The sequence below is a fragment of the Cebidichthys violaceus genome, unplaced genomic scaffold, assembly GCF_023349555.1.
Source record: "Cebidichthys violaceus isolate CVI_PGR_0920_01 unplaced genomic scaffold, fCebVio1.0.p SCAF_15, whole genome shotgun sequence".
Classification (NCBI taxonomy): domain Eukaryota; kingdom Metazoa; phylum Chordata; class Actinopteri; order Perciformes; family Stichaeidae; genus Cebidichthys; species Cebidichthys violaceus.
The window spans coordinates 9,985,860-10,011,899 of record NW_027176318.1 but is presented as its reverse complement, the minus strand read 5'-3'; the positions used below and the strand labels follow the sequence as shown (position 1 = coordinate 10,011,899).

General features: G+C 42.4%; 2 protein-coding genes across 2 annotated transcripts; both read right to left on the bottom strand.

Moving 5' to 3' along the window:
• Positions 1 to 1,000: 1,000 nt before the first annotated feature.
• Positions 1,001 to 5,940, bottom strand: en2a (engrailed homeobox 2a). Its single transcript, XM_068709922.1, is given in 4 exon segments — positions 1,001 to 3,135; positions 5,069 to 5,108; positions 5,110 to 5,337; positions 5,339 to 5,940. Coding segments are annotated over 4 exon segments (807 nt in total). The 5' UTR covers positions 5,558 to 5,940; the 3' UTR covers positions 1,001 to 2,815.
• An 11,663-nt stretch (positions 5,941 to 17,603) lies between these two features.
• Positions 17,604 to 24,891, bottom strand: insig1 (insulin induced gene 1). Its single transcript, XM_068709921.1, is given in 9 exon segments — positions 17,604 to 19,511; positions 21,276 to 21,375; positions 22,123 to 22,289; positions 22,512 to 22,636; positions 23,810 to 24,157; positions 24,291 to 24,343; positions 24,345 to 24,442; positions 24,444 to 24,620; positions 24,829 to 24,891. Coding segments are annotated over 8 exon segments (954 nt in total). The 5' UTR covers positions 24,477 to 24,620; positions 24,829 to 24,891; the 3' UTR covers positions 17,604 to 19,481.
• Positions 24,892 to 26,040: the final 1,149 nt, after the last annotated feature.

Sequence of the window (26,040 nt, the reverse complement as noted above, 5' to 3'; positions counted from 1 at the left end):
ATTGATGTGCTGAATGAAGGACCAAAACAACAGGGGGATGTGTGCATGTGAGGAGGAACAGAAATGAATGAAGTGCATGGGGACGTGTGCGTGCCAGGCAAGAATACAAAAAAACACACAAAAACACAAGTGATAGTAAGTTGTGGGTGTGTGAGGGAGGGAGAGTATGAGTTAATGAGTGAGAAAGCTGTGTGTGGAGAATGAGTTACTGAGGGGCGGGGGGGGGGGAACCAGCCACCTGCAGCCATGACAGGCTTTGACCTTCATTGCTCTCCCTCTCTCTCCCTCTCTCTCTCTTTCTCTCTCCCTCCTTTCGACTCCCATCTCTGCCTTGTGATGGAAGCACAGGCTCTTTTCAGAGGCGGCGGGGGAGACTGACCGTCGTGACGACAGTGCTGGGAGCAGCCCCATCCGCTCTAATGCTAGTCACCGGCCGTTAGACATGCCGTTCAAAGACTAGCGGTGCAAGCATGGAAATGCAGATAAGGCATTGTTAAGGAAACATGCCTGGGAATTGTTCAAGGCTTTCTCCCTTGCATAATGTTCGGATGCCTTCGCAAATGTTTTAATCTCAAAACCCATGAATTTGATCCTCCATGAATGTGTTCCACAGATCGAGTGGGTGTTTGCGTGGAAAGGATTGTCATGCTATGCAATTGAATAATGTTTGTGATTTACGCTTGTGAATATTTGGAAACGTTTACATATATTTCTCTTTTCTAAACCATCTTACCAAGTAATGCATGATTGTACTGCCTTCAGAAGCTCAGCATTGATTGAAGGTCACATTTAATGCTTTAGCCAAGCCTCTGTTATATTGTTTGTGCTTTTTAATACAAATATATGAACTGTTTTCGTCGCATAACGATGCTAGAGAGACTCGTTTGTGTATAATATTCAAGGTTTATTTACTCTTCTTTTGCAGTTTTCAGGAGGCAGTTAATTACACAATTAATACATGATACAAATTATGTACATTTATACCAAAGAATACTTCCAACGTAAAATAAAAAATAGCATTGTATTCTACAACTCTGTGTTGTAATTTTATTTAAACATGTTCATATATAGATAGATATACGCTGATGAGTAAATTCATATTGTCGTACCAGCAGTTTTCATAAAGGCGTTAAACTTGAATAGTCTGCATTTGAAGTAACACTGCTTCTCTGATTCGGCACAGTTCTGTTTCATACAAAGTTCACACTTGAACTTTAAGGCAAAGTGTGTTTCTGTTTGGTGGATTTTAATTCACACACACTTTTTGCAGATACACAAACAAAAACACTTTTGAAAGGCAAAAAGTCCACAATTTGGTATGGATACAGTCTAAAACTTAGCTCGATCATACTTCCGTCGATAAAGACCAAAGTTCATAAACACAGTTATTTGCCCAAGTACAACAAATTGCAGCTTTCATGCAAAGGCCCCATAAACTATTTTCATTCACAAAACAAACAAAAAAAGGAAACAAAAAGAAGTTATTGCAAGATAAACAAGCAGTGTAAACACCTCAGATATCTACTCTAAAGCAACACTGGTCATTGGATAGATTTTTTTTTTCTCAATATAATCTATATAAATACACATATGAAGTCCTTTCAACAACGATAAGAGATTTCCAAACATTTGTAATACAGTCACTGACGGATTTGCCTTCTTTTATGATAAATGGATATGTAATAAAACTGTATATAGAGAAAGATTTAACAAGAACATCCAATCACCTGCTTGTATAGTCGATACTCGGAGTGGTTTTCATTGTCTTTATGCTACAGAGTTGTTCTGTGACTTTATAGGCCGCGTTATAGCCTCAAATTCAGTTAGCTACAAACAAGAAGATTTATATTGCTGGTTAAAAACTATAATAGCTGCACTGATGCATTGGTGTAACGAAGGGAATACGCACGTGTTTGTTTAAAGGCTAGAAGACGTATAAGCAAGGCGTAACGTAGCATTTTAGTTAAGTGGCGTGTTAGAAAAAAAACGCTACTTCTCTGTCACTTATGATAATAAACTTCTTTTTTTTTAAAAAAAAACGTATCAAAATTCATTGTCTGCCCAATTTAGGTTCTGCGACTGCCTCTCAGAAAACCCCCCACAACGTCCCTCTGTCCGCTCCGACACTACGACACAACCAAGGAAACCAACAAGCGTGGAAATAAACACTCGCGTTAGCATTTATTTAAATTCACAGTAGCCTGGGATGCAGCAGAAAAATATTCTTTGGACTTCAGTTTTTGTTCACTTCACTGACGGATCGAAACGTCACGTGCCAGTTGGCTCAATGTAAAACGATGACAATCATGGAGAGCAGATAGGCCTATATAGAAAAATGATGTGTGTAAAGAGAGGGGGGGGGGGGGGGCGACGACAAACAATGAAAACATACCTTTATACAACATCTTTTATAGACGTGATATTGCAGAAATATCTTATTTTTTCAAACAATTGATGCTGGTATACTCTACACTGGCCCTTTATTCGATGAAGTTATTGCATTGTAGGCTTGACAAAACCTCCCATAGAACGAAAAGCCACTATAATATTCCTATAGGGAACTATAGAGACGTATGGTGCCATTAAATATTCATGTGAGGACTTTAGTAGTCCAATGACCTTGTTTTTATTTTATTCCCGGTAGTTTCAGTGTTATAGTGATATCGATAGAACTCTGTGGTGTTTTTGTATCTGCTGTGGTATCCTTAAATATTCCTGTAGGTAGAGTTTTTGCGGTGATAGCTCTATAAAAATCTATCATAGGATTACTATAGGTTCTGTTTCGTCAGGAGGCTGCACGTGACTTCTCTGGAAATCAATCGCTGTCTGATTTTTCGTCCTTCGACGAGACGGTGGCGTGATTGTACAGTCCCTGTGCCATCAGGTGCAAGGCCAGAGAGTTTTTAGCGCCGGTGGCCTTCTTGATTTTCGCCCTCTTGTTCTGGAACCAGATCTTGATCTGGGACTCGTTCAGGCCCAGCTCCTGCGCCAGGTTCTGCCGCCTCTGCTCGGTCAGATACCGATTGGTCTGAAACTCCGTTTTTAGTCTTTGCAGCTGCTCTGCTGTGAAGGCCGTCCGTGGTCGCTTGTCCTCTTTGCTGGTCGTTTTCTTCTTTGGTTTGCGAGATCTTGGCCCTGTAGTGTGGGAGATATGGGGGGGGGGGGGGGGGGGTCACAAAACATGGTCATTATTATGGGCAATAAATAAAAACATGGGCGATAATCAAGCAAACAGCTTAACAAGAACTGTAGAAATGAAAAAAATATTAATTATGTGGTTTTCTCATTAAATTAATGGAGCCACGTATAACTAGTTAACAACTGCTTTACATTTAGGATACAGCCTGCACATTAATATGAAACAGGTGCGTCCATGAAGCCTATTTATTAAAACAATGTAGATTTATTTATTCTTTTAAACTTATTTCAATTCCCCAAAATCAAGAATCATGTTAACAAACATCTGTTGTCATTCGGTGACCGTCTGTAGAAGTTTTAGTTTTTTGTATATAAACCAAGTCACAAAATAACTTTTGATTCCATGAAGAAAAATGTTGGCAAACTTGTTAAAAAATGAGGACCGATTGTAAAAATGTTGACACGTCCACTGAAGAAAAACAAGCAAGAAGCTAAACCTCCCCTCCCTCCCTGTTTCTAGTCCTCGTCCTCGCTTTACACACATATACGTGTGTACACACACACACACACACACACACACACACACACACACACACACACACACACACACACACACACACACACACACACACACACTCTGACACTGTCTGTAGTAATAAGAAATTATTAGCCAATAGGAAAACACACTGGGCAAAAGCATCACTGGCACATCTCAGCTACTGTTTTGAAATACAGGATTCAGTTCAGTGCAGCTACTTTGCATTTATTTTTTTGTTTTCGTGGACCACTTGTAAAGCTCCTCAATGGGGCAAACGTGAATGGAATTTGAGCAGCACACATTAGAAACACGTTAATTTTCCATCTGGATAGAGAGGCCTATTCGGTGGAGCTTTGCACTTAGTGTTTGGTTTTCTCCTCCGAACAGTGTGGAAAACATTAATGAAACGACATGATGCAGGCCGAACCTTTTATAATGATGAATCAGCCACGCAGCGTGTGTGTGTGTGTGTGTGTTTCAAGCAGCCCGTATAAAAACTGTGCAGCTCTACAACTCGTAGTAGTCGCCTACGCCACACCATACAGCGTTACATAATGCATGAGAACAAGTTGTACTCCACTTTTCATCGTGACTAAGAGGAATACGCTGGATGTTAACTTTGCTACAGGCTGACAAGTCGTAGCGTGAGTTTCCTTGTAAACACACTGTTCGAAATAAACTCACTATCCAGCATATGCATTAGCCGTGGGAGCGTCCATTGTGAAACCAGATGCATATTTAATTCATCCCGATCACAATAACGCGTCTAAGGAGCAAACACAGCTCCACTAAGAGCACCACATATTATTTTGCAAACCTGCAGATTCTCTGAGAGTCGCTCAAGCTGTCAGCGCGAATGTTTAGTATATATGTAGGACCCCCAGTATTATCATATTCATAACCCGAGGAAATATACGAGACGACTGCCTGAATGGAAGGGAAACAATCTGTGCGTAATAGCTCCAAAAAAGTGACAGTTTTTTCTTGTTTATATGTATGTTGGTGAGTAGTTAAAAATGAAAAAAATTACAATTAAATTTGACTATTTAAAACATTTTTTTTCTTTCTCTTTTGCATTTAAAATAGGCCCTCCTATCACTGAAAAACCCAGTTTTTGTTCCGTGTTTATGTGATATATTTTCCACATTGTACAAGGACGTGTTTTTCCTGTGGTCTACATCGGCATTTGTTTAGTTTTTTTCCCATTCAATTACATGTCTAAAAATTGAAAATAGATTTTTCGCTCAGTAAATTGTCAGCTTGCGCTGCTCGGCACGGTTCGCTACTCTACTCGGGGAGAAGTCGGTCAAGGCATCCGGGGTCAGTGTTACGGGGTATTTCAGGTTACCGAGTACACGGTAGAGTAAAAAACGCATGCACGGTGCCACCAACCTGAAGAAGGCCTGTCCGAGTATCTGGTGCAGTAGACCCAGGGCTGGCCACAGCATGGACTTGGACGGGGGTGGGTTTGAGCTGGCTTGGGAACTGTCTGAGTCTGAGCTTAGGCACTGGTCTTCTCTCTCCCCGCGGGGTTTCAGGGGCTCCTCGGCGGCTATAGCTGGCTTCTTGCTCACGGTGACCGTGTGCGGAGTAGAGGTCCCCTCCGCCGGCACAGTGTTCCCCACCGGCTCGGTCTGAGGGGCGTCGGGACTGTCGTGTGCTCTCCCGCGACGCCAAACTGCTGTCCTCGCGGGTTGCACCCCCGTCCTTTTTCCGTCCGAAATCCGGCCGCAGGATGTTGTCGATGAAGAAATTGGTGACCCGATGAGGGATCTGTAGGTTCCCCGGCGCCTGTAAGAGCGGAAGGATGGCTCTGTTCGATTCATCCGCCGACTCCTGCCGCTCCACCACGTCTCTGTTGCCGCGATCATTTTCTTCCATACTGATTCACTTTCCCCGCTTTACTCTCTTTAACCCCCTTTATCGCTCGCGCTCTCTCTCTCCGCTGCAATCAAATTCGCAAGGAACTTCAGGAAAATTAGATTGTAAAAACAAAACTACAAAAAAAAACCCTGCACGCGTAAAATGGATATAAAAAATAAAACTCAAATGCTAGTGGGTGCCTTGGACACCATGCAAAGCCTTGCGATAGTGTCCTCTGAGAAAAGCATACTTTTTTGACATTTATTCCCTCAATCTCAGGTTCACAACTGATATCGCAGAGCTAAAACATTTGCGCACCATCCAATTAAGTGTTTATCCGATTTGAGTGCGCTCAGCAATGCCTAACACCTAAACTAAACTAAGGGTAAATAAAGAGGCTCCTAAACTGATGCTCTAATACTCTCACTCTGGAGTTTGGTTCTTATTTTCAATACGAGCCCCCCGAGTGACGTTTTCCCACCGTCCTCCCAGACACGTGCCTTGGACCAATGGGATGGCAGAAACCAAGCCACGTGACGCAGACTCCAGAGCAGTCCACAAACGCCCATCCTCGCCTTAGTAAAGGGAAAGAGTCCTGGGCTGAAGAAAGCCTCATTTAAATCCAGCGCATGCTTCCAGATACTCCCAATAACTCATTTGTGTTTATGAACCTGTTACTTGTTTTTTTTGGGGGGGGGGGGGTTTAAAAAAAAAAAAAAGGCAACCACGATGCGCATCACCTTGTTCGTGTGTATTCAAACAATGGGAGAAGCTTCGGCTGTCACAGTGGCATGTGGGGACCCCCGGGGTTCCTCGCTTGCAGGGCAGGGAGGGATTCCCAATAAAACGAGGAATAGCACATTTTTAAAACTATATTTGTATGCACTATATCATAGAGACAGACAAGTTTCATTCTCGACACTTTACGATTCCCACAGCTCATTACAGCTCCATTGTGCAACAATAGCAACTACAAACCTGCTCATTTGAAGGCAAAAGAGACAAACGCCTATTGTAGAGGGTAAAATGGCCTGGTGCTTTTGGGGATCCGTGACCTGGAAATCATTTGAGGGCAACATGTGTTGCATAGCTGAACGTTCACCTTTTAGGCAACACTGAAATCGGTTGTAAATGTTAACAATACATCAGCATTAAAGGTTATTGTACCACCTGTAAGGTCAAATGGACTCGGAGCAATTTAAAGTCAGGTTGTCCTGGCCAAGGTTAAATGCGGTAAACAATAGCATGCATGTCTGGATGCTCTCATTTGGAACATTATTTTCTTGATTTAAAAACAAAAAATTTAATCTCAAAACATGGATCTCCTTTTTAAACCTATATCAGCAGCACGTCACGTTGCAGCGTGACATTTCTCCACTTTATTTGCAGAATGCCTAACGCGACAGTCTGATAATTGTCCACAAGATGCATCAAAAAGTGCAAAGAGTCTCTTCTTCCCTGTCTGATTGCAAAGGCGCAGAGATGCGGGTTAAGTGTTTTTTTGATGTTCTCATGCTCGCCTGTCGTGACGCTGCGGTCGACCGAGAACTGGGTCCATATCCCTTTAAAAGAAATCAGTGATGCAAACAAACTGTTTTGTGCACGGTGCTCAGGATACCGAGTCGCGCCAAAGACAAAACTTTGGGTAACTTTGCTGACCGGCGCTAAGTTTGTGCTTCTCCTCCCAGGACGCCAGCGGGCTGCGAGGATGGCTCAGCCGGTTCTCCGCTGGCGTTTGAACCGAGGCTGCGCGTAAAAGAAACGGGGGCATCGAGGAGGACCAGGGGAGCAGCAAGACTGAGACTGAGTGAGGAGCCTTTGAACAATTCAGTCGAAAAGTCAGACAGATGCTCTCTCTTTTTCATTATTGAAAGCACGCATTGTCTGCACCTGTAGTTTTCTGATAGTTCAAGTAACTTGGATCCAAATTTCTAAAAATGAACTATTATTGGACTATTATTTGTGGCCACACGTTATAGAATATTCCGATTTATTTGAGCTATGAGGACGTTTGCCATTTAAATAAATGGGGACGCTCTGAGGGTTGTAACTAACCTGCTGCTCAACACTGTTGTTTTAATTTGTATTTGTGACACGCTGGAATTTAAACTCGAGTCTAAGCCTGGCATCGTCCTGCGGGAAACATTCTATCCTTGACTTTTTGCATATGTTAAACACAGGCTTTTGTGCAAATTGCAAACTAATAATAGTGATTTTTTTTTATTTTTTTACCTTAAATATTTGTTTGGGGCTTATCTGCGTTTGCGTTCACAGCTCATATGCACACATATTCTCCAAATGCCACATCAAAGGGCCGAAGATGGTCTTTGGATGGTATTTTTCTTTAACAAACGCTCGCATCATTAAACAAAAAAAAAAAATCCTCAAATCTGCCTGAAACACCCTCTGCTACTATCTCTGATGGCAACGAGAGCTCTCACTTCGGCTGCTGAAGTGAAAGTTGGGAGTGAAAGATGTAATTAGACAGGCCACTCTCATGCTGCGATTGTTTCTCACTCGTGAGGGGAAGCGCAGATTAATGTTGAGCGCTAAATAAGCAGCAGACAATGGAGGCACAGACAGGCCGCTACCCCCGCCTGGGCTTGGCCTCTAACCTCACAGCAAAAACAGGACGTCTGGAGGAAATGACACCATATCGGGCTCTGAATTACAATACGAGCCTTTGCACACTACAAAAGAAGGTACACATTTTAGCACGACAAATAGGCTTCTAATAAGCCCTAGATTATTTATTTTTCTTTTAATAAATGTCATATCTGGCACTCGTTAACCTTGTTTACATTTTGAGGCTGCTTTTTAATTGGGAATAGTGTTTTATTGTCTTTAAAAACAAAATGATGCTCAAAAAACACCAGTGTGCAGAAGTCCTCTCACTATACTGCAGTTTTTTAGCAGCAAAACAAGCTTTTAATACTCAAAACTAGACTGTGTGAGTATTTTTTGCAGTGTATCGTACAGGCACATAATCCCACTATTGTGGGATTTTGATTCACTATTGTCTGTTCGGTTTTGACTGGCTTGTTTTGGACTGTGGTGCTTTTAAATAAAAGGAAGACAAGATGTGTCCTGTTTTAGCAGAAGAACCAGTCTCCGTCGTGTGTTTGCTTCGCGTTACTCAGGATTTCTGTAGTTTGACACATAAGTCTGACTTTGTGGTTTACTTGGTTGTGAATGGAAACACATTGTGGGACAGTTTGTCCTGGTCGACGAAGGGTTAAAACTGTGCCGTAGCATCCAATTGTTTCGCATATGACGAGATGTATTTTTTAAATTCTTATTTAAGTCTGTTTTATAAGCCTGGCTTTGTCTTGTTTCTGGTAGCCTATCCCATGGCTTTGTTGTGAAGTGAAGCCTCTTCATATTCACTCTTCAGGATGTTTGTTGTGTCTTAAATATTGAAAGACAATTTTAAAATGAAGCTTTTGTGATGGTGGCTGACTTTTGACCATTGTGTGTCTTTGTTATTATTATCTTCATCTTGTCCTGTGCAGACGCGGTTAATTGCTTATATGAATCCACAATATTATATTATTTTTCTTGCTCGTAATGATCAAAAACAAACCAAATCAGCCTGTGATACTGGCGCTAAAACGAGGCTGCATGTGCTCCTCAAGCAGGCCTCAGTCGCTTGTGTTATAGGCATGTGTGGATTTATTTAAGGTGTGCACGTGCACTTTTCCACATTTTCATAAAAGCCGCGTAGATGGAGACAGATATTACTAAAACAAATGAATACTATTATCAAAAAAATGTCTGTGCGACAAACCAAAGCTGGCCTGCTATCCGCTCACATGTTGAACACGGATGCACGTTTCATACCCTGAATGCGTTAATTGAAATAATCTGCTCCATAGCATTCGATTACTGACGTTCAAAAAGCCGAAGTCCAATCACTAAAGGATGATGTTAAGTTTTGGGAAATTCTTGTTAGCATTATATGTAATTTTCCAACATGCGATCATCATTAACGTATACGGTTATTCTGACTATTGCTGCGTTATGGCTAAAGCACATAGGTGGAATACAGTTTTAGTATGAATGTATTCTGCTCTTGTTCAGGGAAGCAGGACATATTGATTGTCGTACATCTCATATCTGTCAAGTTCTTCTAAATAAGTGAATGCTTCAGGTTTTTTCTCTTTGTTTCAAAAAATCTCATCTGGTTTTACATGGAAGGGTTAATATTCCCTGTTTAAACAAAAATAATCAATGCAGATAACGCAGTTATGTGATTGTGTTTCTATAGCCTATAAATCCTGCAACTGGGCCTATTTCATATTCACTTATAGCTCTACACCCCCACTCCCTCCTCATCCTCCTCCTCGCGCTCACACATACATACACACACCCCCTCCTACTACTATAATAAATCGTATGCATTGTGCGCATGTGCCCTGTCCTTGAGTTCCTATAACCTATTTTTTTTTCCTCTGTATTTTCCTTGGTAGGATTGTCTTACACGTCAGCAGCGCTCAGTACTATGGAGTACTACAAAAGGTGACGCGCAGAAGGAGGATTTGTGAATGGACGCCGTGATGTGTGCCAGCTCACAGATCAGAGGGTGGTGGTGGGACCTCTGCAGATGCACCCTGAGCCCCCCCCCCCCCCCCCCCCCCCCCCCCCTCCTTCTCTCTCTACCCCGGCACCCCCCCTTTCCTCCCTCCCCCCCGGCCACCACCCCCTCCCTCCAGATGAATGGGGGTCTCGATATCAGCTCTGTCACCATGCAGGGGTTGGACCAAATCCTCCAGCTTCCTGTGCCTTTCAAACCCTGAAAGCAAGTCTCTCCTATTTGATGATCCCATATGATTTTTTTTGTTGTTGTGCTTTTGTGAGCCGGGAAGCTCGCTGCCCCCTGTTTTTCATCCCGGGTCAGCCAAGAGCATGGCAGTCGAATTAGAGAAGATTAGAAGCGGGCCTAATTGTGTCTACACTGCAAAAAGTCAATCAGTTTAGAGAGACAATTAATCTAGTTTTACAAAAAAAAAAAAAGAATTAGGATTTGGAGACAGAGAGTTCCACCTGTTTGTTTCCAGTGCCCCATTTTTCTACAGGGATTTTCCAGAACGCGTAGAGCGTTGTTGGATATGGGAGAAAGGAGCAGATCACAAGAAATGGGGGGAAAAAGGACATTTGGATTAAAAACAAATGCAATGATTTGATCGCATTGGGTCATTTTTGCCACTTGTCAAGATATGGATATGTTTGCAGTGTAATACACAAACGTCTGCCTACTAGCAGGCATGCTTATTTTTTGGGATCTTATGTGTAAAGCTATATTCGGGGTTGATTGCTGAACTTCTTTTTACTCTTTTAAAAGCCAGAACATGAAATAGAATTTAGTTTCGCTTTGTCTTTTAGGGAACATGTGGCATGGTGCGTCTCAGAGTCTAATGCATGTACTTTTTGTTTCTGCTGCTGAATCGCCTTAACTCCACTATTTATTCATCATACATCACCGTACGTAGATGATGTCTATATCGGGCTTTTTTTCGTGGTGTGAAAGTGTTTACAGAGAAATCCTCTGGAGTCTCCACGCAGCGGACTTTGGGGCTGGTGAATCTTCTGGTCTCAGCCCTTTATAGGTTTTAATAACTCTTAATCCGTCTGATCGGTCTGGCGTAGATAAGTCTCATTTGAATTGGGATTGTTCTTCAGGAGCGGCTCGTATTTCTCCACAGAAGTCTCAAACAGAGCTTAGCACAAACAACTGCACCACCCTGAGCGCAATTAAGGCCTCGGCTAAATTGGATGAAGGGCTAATTGAATGCAGCTGAGCTCCCATCAGCAAACTCCTGAACGCATCACTGATATGAGGAAAACATTCGCTGGGTAGTCACCGGTTTGTTTTTTGTCCCGTTTCTAAAGGAGGAAATGTTTCTTAAAACAAAGCAGCAGCTCTCTTCTGACTGCACATCAAAGACTAGTTTTATTAAAGTCCATTGCTCATAAGATACCAACATAAATGGGGTAAAAAATGGTTTTGTGGTTAATTGAGTTGTGTTGGATGCAGAGTTAAGCCAGACGCTAGTACATTTAATATTGATTTCTGGTCTTGCCCAAGTGGAAAATATAGTTTTTTAAGTTGGTGATTAGTGTGTAAATTCTAAATAGCCGTATAACGAGGCCAAGTTGGTCATATAAGACTCATCTGGAGTCAGTTTGTTCAATTTCTGAATCTTTTATTTAAAAATGCGGAACTTTAAATCGAACTTCAGGGATAAACAGGCTAATATAAGTCACCCAGCTCTGACTACAAAAAGAAAATTAAAGTCACAATAATAAACACAAAAATCAGACACCTGAAATATAATTCTTGTTGGAAATTCGACGTGAATTGCTTTACATTTAATATCGACTCCAACTTTATTTATTTTATTTTGAAATGATTCCACGATAGAGGGGAATTGATTACTTTAAGAGAGGATTAAAATATAGTTAACTATAACTATATAGTTTCACTATTATTTCCACGTCAGAATAAAGTTTTACAAGTCATCGGGCTGTGAGTTTGGCTTTCTAACCTTGTTTAAGTATGCATCAAGTATCCCTGCAGCATATAGGGTTAGTGTTAGACTCAACTGGTGTCAGGCCCGCGGTGTTGTTCGCATACTGTAGTCCAGCTGGTCCGCAGGACTTTTCACGTCTTACTTGTGACAGCAAAGAATGAGCTGCACGTTGTTTCTATTTCCGTAAGGTTAATGGGTTTACATTCTCCGTCATGAAGAACAAATAGGCTGCCATGCAACACGGGGGAGCCGAGGGGGGGGGGGGGGGGGGGGGGGGTGGGGGGGGCATTTATGAATGAAAATGTGCCGCAAAACAGATCTCAAAGAAAAAAACAATTTAACGTGAAAAACGTGCACTTCAGTCCTCCCTGATTACTCTCACTCACTCACTCACTCACTCACTCACTCAGCCCGTCTCAACGTTTTTGGGCCCCCGATGCTCCTGTGCAGGGGGCGCCCAGGATGCTTTACGGGTTTTGGATCGTCCAAATGCCTCGTGCACCTGTCTCGCGCTCCTGCGTGCGTTTATGAGCAGGGAAGAACAAGTGAGAGAGAGACAGGTGGAAAGCACTTGCTGCAGAATAAACAGAGTCTGGTTTAAGCAGGCAGGCCAGTGAAATGAGAGGTGGATCTTCTTCGTCAGGTCACAAAAACACAATATTCTATGTTTTAGTTGTATTTCTTTTAAAGATCGTCCCATGTAAATATCCTGTAAACCGAAGAAAAGAGATGACGCAATCACAACATCAGCATTTTCCAAATATGCTCGTAAAACTAGAAGGCTAGATACATTTTCCAAATCGTATTCGTCTCCAATTAAGTCAACTCTTAAAGTAGATTCAACCTGCAGCGATCTTTGTTGATTTTTATGTTTATCATAAAGTTGCAAATGTCAAACCAACACCCAGATGTGCTCATATCACAGCATAGTTATACATTTAATTAAAAAAAAAAATCCAGCATATGCTACAACTTTTTCTCTCTCTCCCGTTTATTTCTGTTTTCAGATTGGAATTCATTCTAAATGTGAGAAACAATTCATGTTATGCCTCTGTGTCCAGCTTGCAACTTTAATTATAGTAGAAGAAGGTCAGTCATAAGCGTTTTTTCGACCCCTCTCCCTGTGTGGCATCGCGCGCCCTGCACCGGTTAACTGCCAAAATAGTGCTGGACTCCCCTGAAAGCGCCATGTGCGACAGAGTCCCTTTCACCCCGCGTGGACCTGAGTTGTTTTTACCCCCCAGCCGCGGATATGTTGTGAATTTGTCACTTATCAGGGGCCGGGTGCTGTCAAAGGCCATTTTAGGAGCAATAACTTTCCCGGTTGGATTTAGCCTGCCAACTTTGTGCGTCTCTCAGCAGCGAGATGAATAGGCTGCATGCCTGTTGCTTCCCAGAAATGTCTCTTACGCCTACTAATGAAGACTAATTAAAACATGACAAACATCGACCTTTAGTGCATCCTAAACAGGGCTGCAAGCATGATTTGGATTATGCAAATGAAGTCTCCATTCTTTGACAATAATCACGTATGGACATATTTCGCAGACGTGTCCGTAAACAGACCAGCTTGTTTGTATGTGGTGTAGGTTTCTGCTCCACGCAGCACTTTCCATTGGTTCTAAATGATTGAATCACTCTTTCTTCATATTTGATATTTTGATAGATATCTTTGGGTTTCTTTTACACGATTCAAAGCACATACCCAGGCCTACAGAGCTAATCTTAAAATCATGTTGACAGATCATCTCTTCATATTTAATCATTTTATTATTTATAGGAATTTAAGGAAGGAGCATGGATATTGACCTGCGGTGTACATTTTTAACCTCTGGGAGTTTTCTATAAAAATGCCAAGTTTTTTGTGGTCTGCGTCTCGGGATATGATCATGCAATGGAAATGCTCAGCTTAAATTTATTCCATTACCTTTTATTCAGTTCTTATTTCCACCCTGGTCGGTTTACAGAGTCTGATCTGGGCTGTAAGATGCACCGGGTGTGTTTGATTTACACTGGGACGGATTTGTTTAGATGGCATGCATAATGTGGCATCACCTGAGGTTTAGGCTGTCGTTTTATTATTGTCCTGCGGAGAAAGTAGAGGAATCAACAGGAATGGCACACTAGGCTAAGCGTGCCGACTAAACTGATAAACCCCAGTGAGATGTGAGCTGTAGTTTACACTGTTTAAAGACGATGCTGCATCTGTAGTCTGTTATGTACATGTTTTCCTTTTATGCCTTTTGATTTGGCCCTGAAGCGCTGAATGAATGGACACAAAAGAAGAAGCTGGAAACAGAAATGAGAAAATGAAGAAAAGGTGTTAACGGGTAATTACACCCTCAGACAGGAGTACGTGAGGCAGAGAGCAGCCTGAGACTGCCATTTGAATGGGATCCGAGAGGTAATTTGAGCTAAAATGGAGTCCACATCTGAGCCACTCACTCAGCCCCCCCATGGCATCCACTGTAATTCATTATTCCTGGCCGGCACTGGGAGAGGCAATGAGCGAGGGCAGAGGACAGAGGACAGGAGTGGACCCAGCTCTGGTGTAATGAAGACTCAGTAGACCTAAACCACACACACACACACACACACACACACACACACACACACACACACACACACACACACACACACACACACACACCCTTTCATTATACATCACAGAGAGCAGGACATTAATGCCACTGAAGACCTTTTGGCAGAGAAATAAGAGTGTGCAATGATTTTCTCCACACTCAATCCATTTCATTGACCTTTTCTATCATGCATGTGACTCTGCCCCTCTCGCTGCAGTGAGATAAATATTCCAAGAATAATCTTCCTACCACTGTTTAATAAATCATCTTTTTGAATCTGAATTTTTATGTTCTTTAGTGGGTTGGAGAGGAGTTTATTTAAAAAAAAAAAAAAAAATTCCTGAAATGTTCTCTTTTGTGTGCAATATTTGCATACTTGAACATACCTTTTAAAATATATAGAGCTTGTTGTTTCAGATGAGCTATATTGTTTCTATCTGTATTTTTGTCTAAAGTGGTCAGTTGGGTTTATGTTCTCTAAATGTAGTCTTAATAAAAGTAGTTGGATGAATAGGTTTCTGCATTTTTTGAGACAAGGCCCTGCAAGACATTTGCTGTTCCTTGTGCCTCCACTAGGGGTCCACAAAGGTCACGGTAATAATGTCCAGACGAGCTGAGAGGATAAATACTGTCATCTGGTGGTAACAAAAGCCATCACTACCGAGTAGATTGCGCTGTAATATCATGCTGAACTGCATGATGTACTTCTCTAGAACATCCTCCCAGTCCTCTGCTCTTCAGTGTGTCTTTGTGCCACCTGTATGCATGCAACACTTGACACGCATTAAGTGTGTGTGTGTGTGTGTGTGTGTGTGTGTGTGTGTGTGTGTGTGTGTGTGTGTGTGTGTGTGTGTGTGTGTGTGTGTGTGAGTGTGTGAGACAGGTAGAGTGAGGCGACGGGAGAACCCTCAGACCGAGAAGTGAACTGCAGAGACGTCCGTTAAGAGGGAGTCGAGCCACCTGCATCCACAGAGTCTGAACCTGCTGAGGCTCCCTTAGGTGAGGAGGAATTACCACAAACGTTTGAAGTAGAGTGGGTGACCTTAAAAACACATTGGCTCATATGAATGTATGTAAACTGGGTTTAAGGTTTAAGTTCTGAGGTGTGCTTCATTTTCTAAAATATTGGGCATTTAAATGTTTTTTATTTAAATTTGTATGTGACCAACGTTGTCCGATGTGTTGATCTTTGTCTTAATATCTTCCTCTTTTCCAAACTTGTGAGCCTTGAAATGTAAAGTCTTTATTTTGTTCGTGGTTGTACAGGAATACTGTTTTTGCATTTATGACCAAGATTTTCTGTCAAATTATAAATGTAAATGAAATCACAGAAAAAAAGTACACAAGTCCAGTCTTGAGTATTAAAACGTTTACTCGGGTGTTATCATCGTACTTCTTATTCACACAAATCAATGATTTATGCCCTTGTGTAGCATCAGTTTACAGTAAGTTAAGTGATTTTTGAGATATCGCCACATCAGATACACTCTCTAAACGAAATCCAATGGGGAGAAAGCTGAATGAATCCAGCGAAGGACGTCATTTTCCACTCATTTCATGACCGACATGCCGATTTTCCTCAAGTAGCAAAAGCACAATAATCTTTATCAGCCTGTTCCATCCCTTCATTAAAGCTAAATGATTTTCTAAACCAATACTTTCTAAGATGCTGCACCATTCCTTCAAATGGAGATATTTTATAGACGTCTTGTACATAATTTTACACTCTTTTTCTATATGTATATACCGACATGTAAACTACTCGACTTCACCACTAGAACAGGGTTCGGCTGCACAGCATGAGTTTGTAATAACTGACCCACCGGTGGGCCTCTGCTTGTAAACTTGTTATAATTGAAGAGTTGTTAAATGTTAACATCACTGTCTTCATGTTTACTGGCAGTTGACTCGCTGCAACGTAGCAAACAGCTCAATAACCGCAATTTCAAAGACATAATCAAACACACAAAGGTGCTGCAAGGAGATGGAATTGAACAGTCTACCGGGAGAATCTATAGATGGCTCAAATCAATAGATCAGATGGTCCCGGGCATGTCCCAGAGAGGACGGAGAGAGTGAGAGTAAGAGAGGGGGTGAGGGGGGGAGGGGGTCTTTTGGCAACAAGGAGGCGCTCTAATGGAGTCTTTCAGTTTGCTGTGGCTGGAAATGAAAGGAGGTTGAAGCCCGGCCAATTATTCTACCTGAGAAGAGGAGGAGACTGAAAGAGGAAGGAGAGGGGAGAAGTGGCGTGTGGCGCCGGATCGTTGGCCTGTCGGAGGGAGAGATAGATAGATAACTGGATAGATAGAGGACAGATACACAGATGTATGGAGAGCCTCCCAGAACGAGGGGTTCGTTCAGAATAGCCCACAGATATTGGCCCCACTCCCAGAAATTTCCCCCAGAGCAAAAGGTTAACTGTCAGTCCCCCGCTAGGTATAAATAGAAGTCTGCCCTCCAGAAAGGCGTGTTCAGCGAGAGAGAGGGGGGGGGGGGGGGGACAGTTCCTCCTGATCCCAGTGACACACAGGGGGCGGGGGGGTGGGGGTGCCCGCCGAAGATTATAATGGCTCTGGAGACTGACAGAGACCCCGGACAAAAGAGTGTCCTCATCCATTCAACTTGGCCGTGACAGCAGACACAACAAACGCCACCATCAGCGCCCCAGAAAGCTCTGGTGCAATTGAGCTGCGGCTGCATTTGACACCCATAAAAAAAAGAAAAAGAAAAATCAGAGCGCCTTTGTTTTACTGAAGCTGCTGAGACGTGTAATTAGGCTAGTGTCTGCTACTCAAAGGCAGGACGAGGGACGCTCAGCTGTTTGTTAGTATCGGGTTTACATTAGTGTGATTAGTTGGTTTTACAGACAGCGTCAATACGTCAGTACCGTACATAGGATTCATCCTCTATAATAATCCAGTCCCATGTGTGAGTAATGACTTTACGCAGATATCTTTTATCAGGTGTTTATTTTTCACTTAAATCCATGGTAGCAAAAATGATACATGGCTGAAATATCAGACACGCAGAAACTCCTCACAACATCGAAACAAAAAGGTGCTTCAACACCTCAACAAATAAAGCTTCCTCTTCAGTGAAACACACCTGGATGTAAGCAGATTCCACCTTAAGTGATCTGCCACAAAAAAAGGACTTAAAAAAATAAATCAGGTTTCCTTTGACTAAATGAGATTTTTTTACAACAGTTTGACACAATATCGGTTTTTACTCTCTGGTGAGAGTCATTGGTATTGACTCTGAAGGCATGTAATCTGACACAAAAACAAAGATGTTATTGCTTCTTCTTTTAAGTATCCTCACTGCATATACTTACAACAAGTTATGTTTTTTTTAGCCACTGTCAGAAATAATAATAAATAAGGAAGAATAATCGTCTAATGTATACTCTGATTGCACTTAATCCTCTAGACCCCCAAACGCTAGCTAACATACTGTAGGTCTAGTATGGTAATAATACCTTTCTGATCGCATAGGAAAGCCATTAAACATAAGCAATAATGTCATGTCTGTACAAACGATAAAAACTAAACTGTTATAGTGACAAAAGCACTACATTCTATAATACACAGGCAATCACAGATTGCAAATCTTAAGAAATAATGTCCTGCCCTCTCTTTCAACTGGTGCATGTTCCCAATAGTTTGAATCTAGGAGTGGGAAATAATGCATTATGATCACAAAGACATTTAACACCTGATCACAACTGTGTCTTAAACTGGGTTTAACAGTGGCCGCAGATGCTGGCAAAAGTAGTTCTAGTATACTCCCGGTACATTCTTTCAAAACACCGTCTTTGCTCTGCAACACACATTTTGAACTTCCGTCGTGATTAATGAGTTTCCTTTCTTAACAATCCTCCCGTCTGTGTGTTAAAAGCAGACAACACAATGTGCTGAAGGTCTCCAGACAATAAGATGTGTTCTTGTACTGGCACACAGCTGCGATACGTGGTGCCATTCGCAGGGAAACGCGACCGGCCGATCTCATGTCGCCAGCACAAACTAATTGGCACTCTTGAACACATTTCCCGTCTCTCTTCATTCCATCCTCCGGCACGCGCTCCAGTCACTTTAAAGTTCAACTTCGATGAGACGATCGATGCCACTCATGTCTTTACGGTAAATATGTAGCGATGTGTTCCGCCCTTAGCTACATATTCAGCGTACACATGACTCTCGGCAAAAAAGTCGTTTCCCAAATATTTCTTTAAAAAAAAAAAAAAAAAAAAAGGGAAGCATCATTCATACAGTACATTTGGTTTGGGGTCATTCAAAAACTACAAAATAAATACTTAATTTGGTTTGACTGGGAACGTGCATCTCCCATCTCTCCCGCTGAACACATTTCAATGAGAGAGTGAAGACGTTTCTTCTTTTGCCCACTCGTACAACATTTCCCTTTTATGATCACAAAAAGAAACCAGTCTTCTCTGCTAAGACCGGGACGCATCCGCACTAAAGCGCACGCTTCCACTCCCATAAACTGCAGAAAGATACGTACTTCCAGCATTAAAATAAAAACCAGTTCACTTAAAAAAAAACACACAAAAAAAAAAGAAGGCAAACGCTGTCCTCCTGTGTAGAGTGAAGGAAGCCTGAATCTAATGGAGTAGAACAGAGGTGGGAGGAAGAGGCTGTTTGGCCACAAGGAGGTGCAGACGACATGGCACGTTAGATGAGGGGCTTTTTTTTTTGAGAACAAAGGATGAAGTGAAAACAATGAGTCTTTTTTCTCTCCTGTTATTCTCCTCATTCTACACGTAACTTGTCCATCTTTACGTTGTCCGTCCTTCGCCCGGTTTTCCACCGTTCAGTCCATGTGGGGTTTCTCCACGCCGCCCTGAGGGGAAAGCAGAGCAGACGCTCGGTGTGAACAACACGTCAATCAAAGTTCTACAGCAATTAGAGGAAACATTAGACGAAGTGGAGTTGCAAAGTTGCTTATGAATTGGGTTTCTTTAAGTGGCTGAAACCTTTTTGTGTAAGAACTGAACTAGGTTTATGATCCTTACAGTGACAAAGTATTGTCATAAAACTACTTTATTGTTCTGATGACAGCCTTGGGTGGCTCCTTTTAAAGACATGAATTACTCATTAGTTTCCTTTTCCTGTAAACTCAAAACTGCAGCTTGAACCAAACTGTGGAAAATATCCAGATGTTTAGCTTTCCAGTAAATATGGACCGGTTGCTGATTTGTGAACAGATCAGGACTACTTTTAGGTGTCGTGTTTAAAGACAGGAACATTTCTCTTTCGTAAAAAAAATAAATAAATAATTGTAAAATAAGGGAAGAGATTACTGCTTGCTCGACACAATAGAAATGCACACTGCTTCTCTCATTGCTCATTTTCCCCAGCACAAAAAAAAAAAAAAATCTAAATATATTTAGACAAAGAAACAAAAAACTGAACGTGTTGCGCACGCATTCTGTAACTTCAAATAAGCTTTAAAGCAGATCAAATAAGTACAAGAACTAGACTAGTCTTCTGTTTCACTAGAACTGGCTTTAACCCAGAAGACAGAAAAAAAACCCAAAAAACTACTTTTGAGATGCAAAGTCTCACATTCCTCCTGATCCTGCTCATAAATGACCCACTGGAGCGAAAAAGAGAGAAAAACAAAAACCACGAGTGCGGACTTGTGCCAACATTCCTCAGGCCTCATCACTAACAAAAACAACAAGTAGCAAATGACCCTCTGGTCAGCCGAGTCCTGACTGGCTCTGTGTCTCACCACGACTGTGAAAAACAACAGCCCTTAATCTGCTTTCACGCTTTCACTCGAGTCAAACTGAGGGAGTGACGGGACACTTACTTTACAGACAGAATGAGGTGAGGCTTCTGGGCACAGGCTTAATGAAGACATCAAAGCTGACTTGATGGGATAATTATGAAGGAAGGGGGGGGGGGGGGGGGGGGGGGGGGTCTAATGCACTTTACACAACTTTAAACCATTTTGACAATTGTACCGGCTGTTGTGCTTGTAGTTTTGTAGTTTGACAATTGCAAATAGAGCATGTGTGGTGCGGAGGAGGTTTTTTGAAGTCTGTTCCACAGTTTAGACGGAGTGCAGAGGAGTTCAACAGACGGATTGTTCAAAGCCGATACTGATAAATGTGAAGAGATATTTTTGTTCAAATATGACAGGCCCCCCCCCATCATCACAGGTGTTTACCCCCCCGATTTAGAATCTTTGCAAAATTTGAAAAGCGCCTGGATCAAGAGTGTCGTGTGACTGTGAAACATTTCCACAGCAAACTGGTCACTGTTTAGAGGAACAGTTCACCGTGAAGCTAAAAGTCAAGATGGCAAAACGTGACACTCATCGTTTAACTTTTAGGTGTTACACACAAAGAACTGCAACGTCAAATACATATTGAATGCAAATGTTCTGCACATGGAGGTCTAAGTCACTGGGTATGGGAATCAGATTATTATTATAATAAATAAGGAAAAAAAAAAAAATGAAAAAAAATAATAATAATTGAGCGATGTTTCAAGTGTCTTGACAGCGACTATAGATTAGAGCCAGACTGATGTGAGTGAGTGAGTGAGAGAGACAGACAGACAGACAGACCTATAAATAAATAAATAAATTGTTTACCATTGCAAGTTGGCGTCCGATGTTTCCCACGGTAACACCGCCTGAGAAGAATATGCATGGGAGCCAGGATCGTACGTACAAGAAGTCTGGAGACGTGTACCTGAAAGAGAGAAGAAGAATAAATAAGATGAAATCATTCTTTAATGATGTAGAGCAGGTTAAGTGAGCTGATCCTGACCCTCTTCAGAAAGTGTCAAAAATAAGCCCAGTTCTCTCTGAAGCTAAATAAGATGTCGAATGATAATCTCAGTAGAATGTCATGTCACAGAATAAGAAACAGACTCTCACTAACAGGAAAGACATCTTGAAAAGACGGCAAAGACAGATCAGAGCGCGGAAAACAAACAGAAACCTGTCATGCTAGAACATATACTCATTTCTTCTGTTTCATCCGTGTAAAGTCAGAGCTGCAGCTACCTTTTGAACCGCTTAACATGAACAGCAGTCCCTTTTCTCAGCCGTGTGTTTTTGATGGTATGCCACTGAAGCCGGTAGGGGGTCCTGTTAATTGGGCTCCCGGAGACAAGGGGACCTCCCAAAATAGAACTGGGTACCTCAAGCCTTATCTGTCGAGTTTCTTTTTTTGATGGACTCATACAGCTGGGAGTACTTCCAGATACATTATCTGACTTCATTCACAACCGGGTGGGGCTTTCCTCTACAGCTATATAATTATCACTGAAACAAACAAGTCTTTTGTTGCGAGTGTAATATGAAACCATAAATATGTGATGACAAAGCACTCGTGACTAATCATCGTTGACAGAATCAGTTTTGTTTCCTCAACAGGGATAAACCTGGGTAACTTTTGTTCCGTCTGTGCAATGAAGGCTAATGGCTAACTTACTGGTAGACGCCATTGTAGACCAGCAGCTGTGTGAAAACAGTAGCTAGGACGGCAGTGGTGATGCCCAAACCGAAGCCGCTCCTGGACCGGTCGAATGTCCACCACAGGCCCAAGGACAAGGCTGCCAGCGTGAGGGAGAGCTGCACGTTGTTGTCAAAGTCTAGTTTCTGTGTTAGCGGGCAGTTAAGGACAAACATCAAACAGAATGACGCCAGCGTATGATTAGTTCTTACTCAAATATTTGCACGACGTGGAGAAGTTCCATCACTTAGCAGGACATCCTGTTGCTTCAGATACCTTGTCCAAACTAGAGATAGAACCGTGCATTGTCCACGTATTTTGAAATCTACATAATAAAGAATGGACAAGGCGAGCGCTTGAAAGGATACAACGCTGGCGTGGTTGATGCCGACGAACACCGCGATGCACCTCATGACGCTGGCCCACTCCCTCTTGAACTTGTGCGGCTCTCCCAAATGGCTGTCGAGGCAGGGATACAGCAGGCCGACTACAGCTGCGAGAAGGGAACAAACAGACCCAAATTAAAACAAGATAAACAGAAATGATGAGAAACGCCAGCAGGCAAATCCTGTCGTGGAGCTGCTGCGTGGGATTACTTTTTAAATGCTGAACATGCACTTCCATGATGACGTCTCATTTAGACACCTGCATACACTTAAAACTTTAAAAACAAGAATAGACTATTTAAATTTGATCTTGTGAACCTTTTCTTTAATGCTGTTTGTTTGAAAAGATTGCTTGCTTTCTGCGACCATCAGTAAAATCCAAAGAGTCAGTTTATCATTGCACAATTCAGAAACTAAAACCAGCTATTGTGTTTTTTCCTTTCTGTTAAAATGGATAGGACAAATAATAGTTCATGTAAGTCACTGTAAACACATTTTACATAATGAAGACTATGAGCAAGTTCCTACATGAAACGGAGAGACATTCATTTGGCTCAGAATAATGTCAACAGACTGAACAAATATGAAGCTGCGGTTCTACTTTCGTTTGTTTTCTGCCGCGTAGCACATGGTAAGAGAAGCCGACGATAAATCATGTTGTTCCCCCCCTTTTAGATCTTCCCCACCCACTTCCCGGTTCCTGGCCAGAAAGTACCGCCCCCTCAGCTCACCCGTTATGACACGAGCCAATCAGCGCGCAGCTGATCTCGTATCCGGCTGTTGCGGCCAATCAGAGGGTCGAAAATTGCTACCATCTGTTCCAAGTCATTTTTTTTTTAATAACTGACTGCCAGACTAAACCGTGAAGACTAGTACAGCATTAGGGAGGAAGGGTTGTATAATAGCCAACAATAACAAAGCCGAATGGTGATTCACGACCACATGACCATACAGTAGCAGTGACAACAATATAAAAGTATTGTTTTACGCCTTTAACTGTTTAAAATGTACTTACTGTATAGCTTAGTGTGGTGTTGCATGTACATTAACCCCACAGACATGGTTTCCAGACATCTTAGCACCCATTGATGATTCTGGAGAATACATTTTACTGACTTTCTTTTTCCTTATCCTTCTGTCTTTATATGGAAGAAACTACTGCACTGTAACCCCTCCCTTTCTGCATTCCTTTGTCTCAAACTTAGCAGCAAACTGCTCTCCACGACTATTCATAAAACACACAAATTCAACATGTATTTCGCAGCGTGTTGTCCACTCACCGGCCCCTGTGCCGCAGCACGGCGGGATCCACCAGGCAGACGAAAACAAAGTTGCCATCACCTCCTCGGGAAACAGGGTGACATGTCTTTGTATCTGCAGCAAGTTGAGCACCAGCGCGAGGAACGCGCCGACGGTGAAGAGGACGAGACCCCGGCGGATCAGGTTGGCCGTCCGGACGTCGTGCAGAGAGCCGTAGGCATTGCTGAGCACCGAGGTGATGATGGACATCATTTCTTCAGCTTTGGATGCTAACCAGTTAGCTCCGGACGAGTGTTTAGTTTCAACCCTTGACGCACAGGAGCAGCTCCAGCAGTGCTCCTCTAGTCTGGGCATTTGGCACTTCAAGGCTGGAGGAGAGTTGGATACATTTGTGACGACATAGATACATTTAGCTCGCAAGCAGAGCGATTCTGCATAGATAACGAATGGTTTTCTGCATCCTGCTACAAGAGGAGAAGTAAGTGAAGGCTGGAGCTTTACCTTGATGTCGAGATGTCTTCAGTTCTGGTTCTGGTGCCGCCTCGGCAAATGATTAAGCGGGGATCCCCCTCCTTGTTTTCCTGCTCGTTGCAACAAGGACCGCAATCACGCTGTTTGTTCACATCATCGTCAGCACTCAGACAGAGGGAACACAGTGCTGCTCCATTCCACAGCACAGACACTCATACCAGGGACCCAAGCGCGTTCTCTGCAGAAAACAATCACAGCTGTGTCGGGTGAGAATCGGCAGCCAATCAGAGCGCGGCGGCTGATATGACGTGGCGCCACCCCACCGCCCCCTCGACCGGGACGGACGCACAAACCAGGAGGCTGGAGAGCAGAAGTGAAAGTGTAAACAGAGAAGTATTTCAAATGGCGCACGAGCATAGGGAACTGTGAAGCGATGTAACAAAAGTGCATAGATATTATAATCATTATTAAACCATGCCAAACTCAGGACTGAAAACAGCTGCAATGGAGATCCATAATGGGCTCATGCAAGATTATTAGTTAAAAAACAATGGAAATATGTGTTTACCAGGCTAAAAGCAGAATTCCCTGTTGAGTAAATGCTCAAACTTTGACATATCTTGTCCAGAAAAGCTAACTATTCCAATCTCCTGCACAGGTTCCCTTTATATAGGCAGCTTTGGGAAATGGGATTAGAGGCACAACTTTTTTTTTCTCCTTCTGTTGTTGATATAAAGTTGTTGAACTTTGCCTCAGGTTAGAGGAGGTGTGGCTTGCCTGCATGCAAAGAGGCGCGTGCAGGGAGGAGCATGTAGGCTAGCTGCACGTCAGTCAGAGATAATAATGTGAAAGGTTCAGTCTTTCAAGGACCGACAACAACACGGAAACATGTTTTGCAAGAACCTGTGTGACCCAGTCAGGTGTATAGTGCAATGCGATAACCATTGCGTACGTGCAGCAAAAAACATACATCTATGGGTGCATTTTGTTTTTCACTGTGCCTGAGGACATGTAGAGCAAAAAAAAAGAACGAGACTCATATTTACTTAACATCAGCTGCTGGCACTTTGTACAAAGTAATACCATGGTTGAATCATCTTCGTTTCATGCAAATTGACTTGCAAAATGAAGTGCTGCATCGTGACCTACGGCACATTTGGTAAACAAAACAGAAAGCATATCAATCAGATAGCATTTATTTCCAATTATGTTTAATTAAACTCCATCTTCGGTGTAATTAAGCCACTGATGTCTCAGGGTATTGTATTTATTGTTTTCTTTTCGGCATTTATTTGGTGCTAAAATGAGTTCTGCACCAAATGAGGGAACTGGTTTCTAGTTGTCGCCCAGTGTTCAGCTTCAAAGCCTTTACCCAAACTGCTGAAATTATCTCTCTCAATGGCTGATTTGATGTGCCATGTTGAGGAAAAACGATGCCCCCATTACTGGGAATATTGAAAGAAAACATCATGTAACTATAATGAAAGCAGACATGGGAGCATCACAAGCCCACCAGACTTTTTAGCCACGCTAGCAGCATGGCTCTATGGCAATGTCAGTCTGTCAGTACATTGCTTTGGTCCAGACTGACGTCTCTCCGCAACTATTTTGTGGATTGCCGTGACATTTTGCACAGGCATTCATGATGTGATGATGCATCCTAATCCTAATGATTTTCATGATCCCCCAACTTTTCAAACTAGTGAATGTCTCTACAACTGTGGGAGGGATTGCCATGACATTTGGTGCACACTGAATGTACCGTACTGCACTAAATACT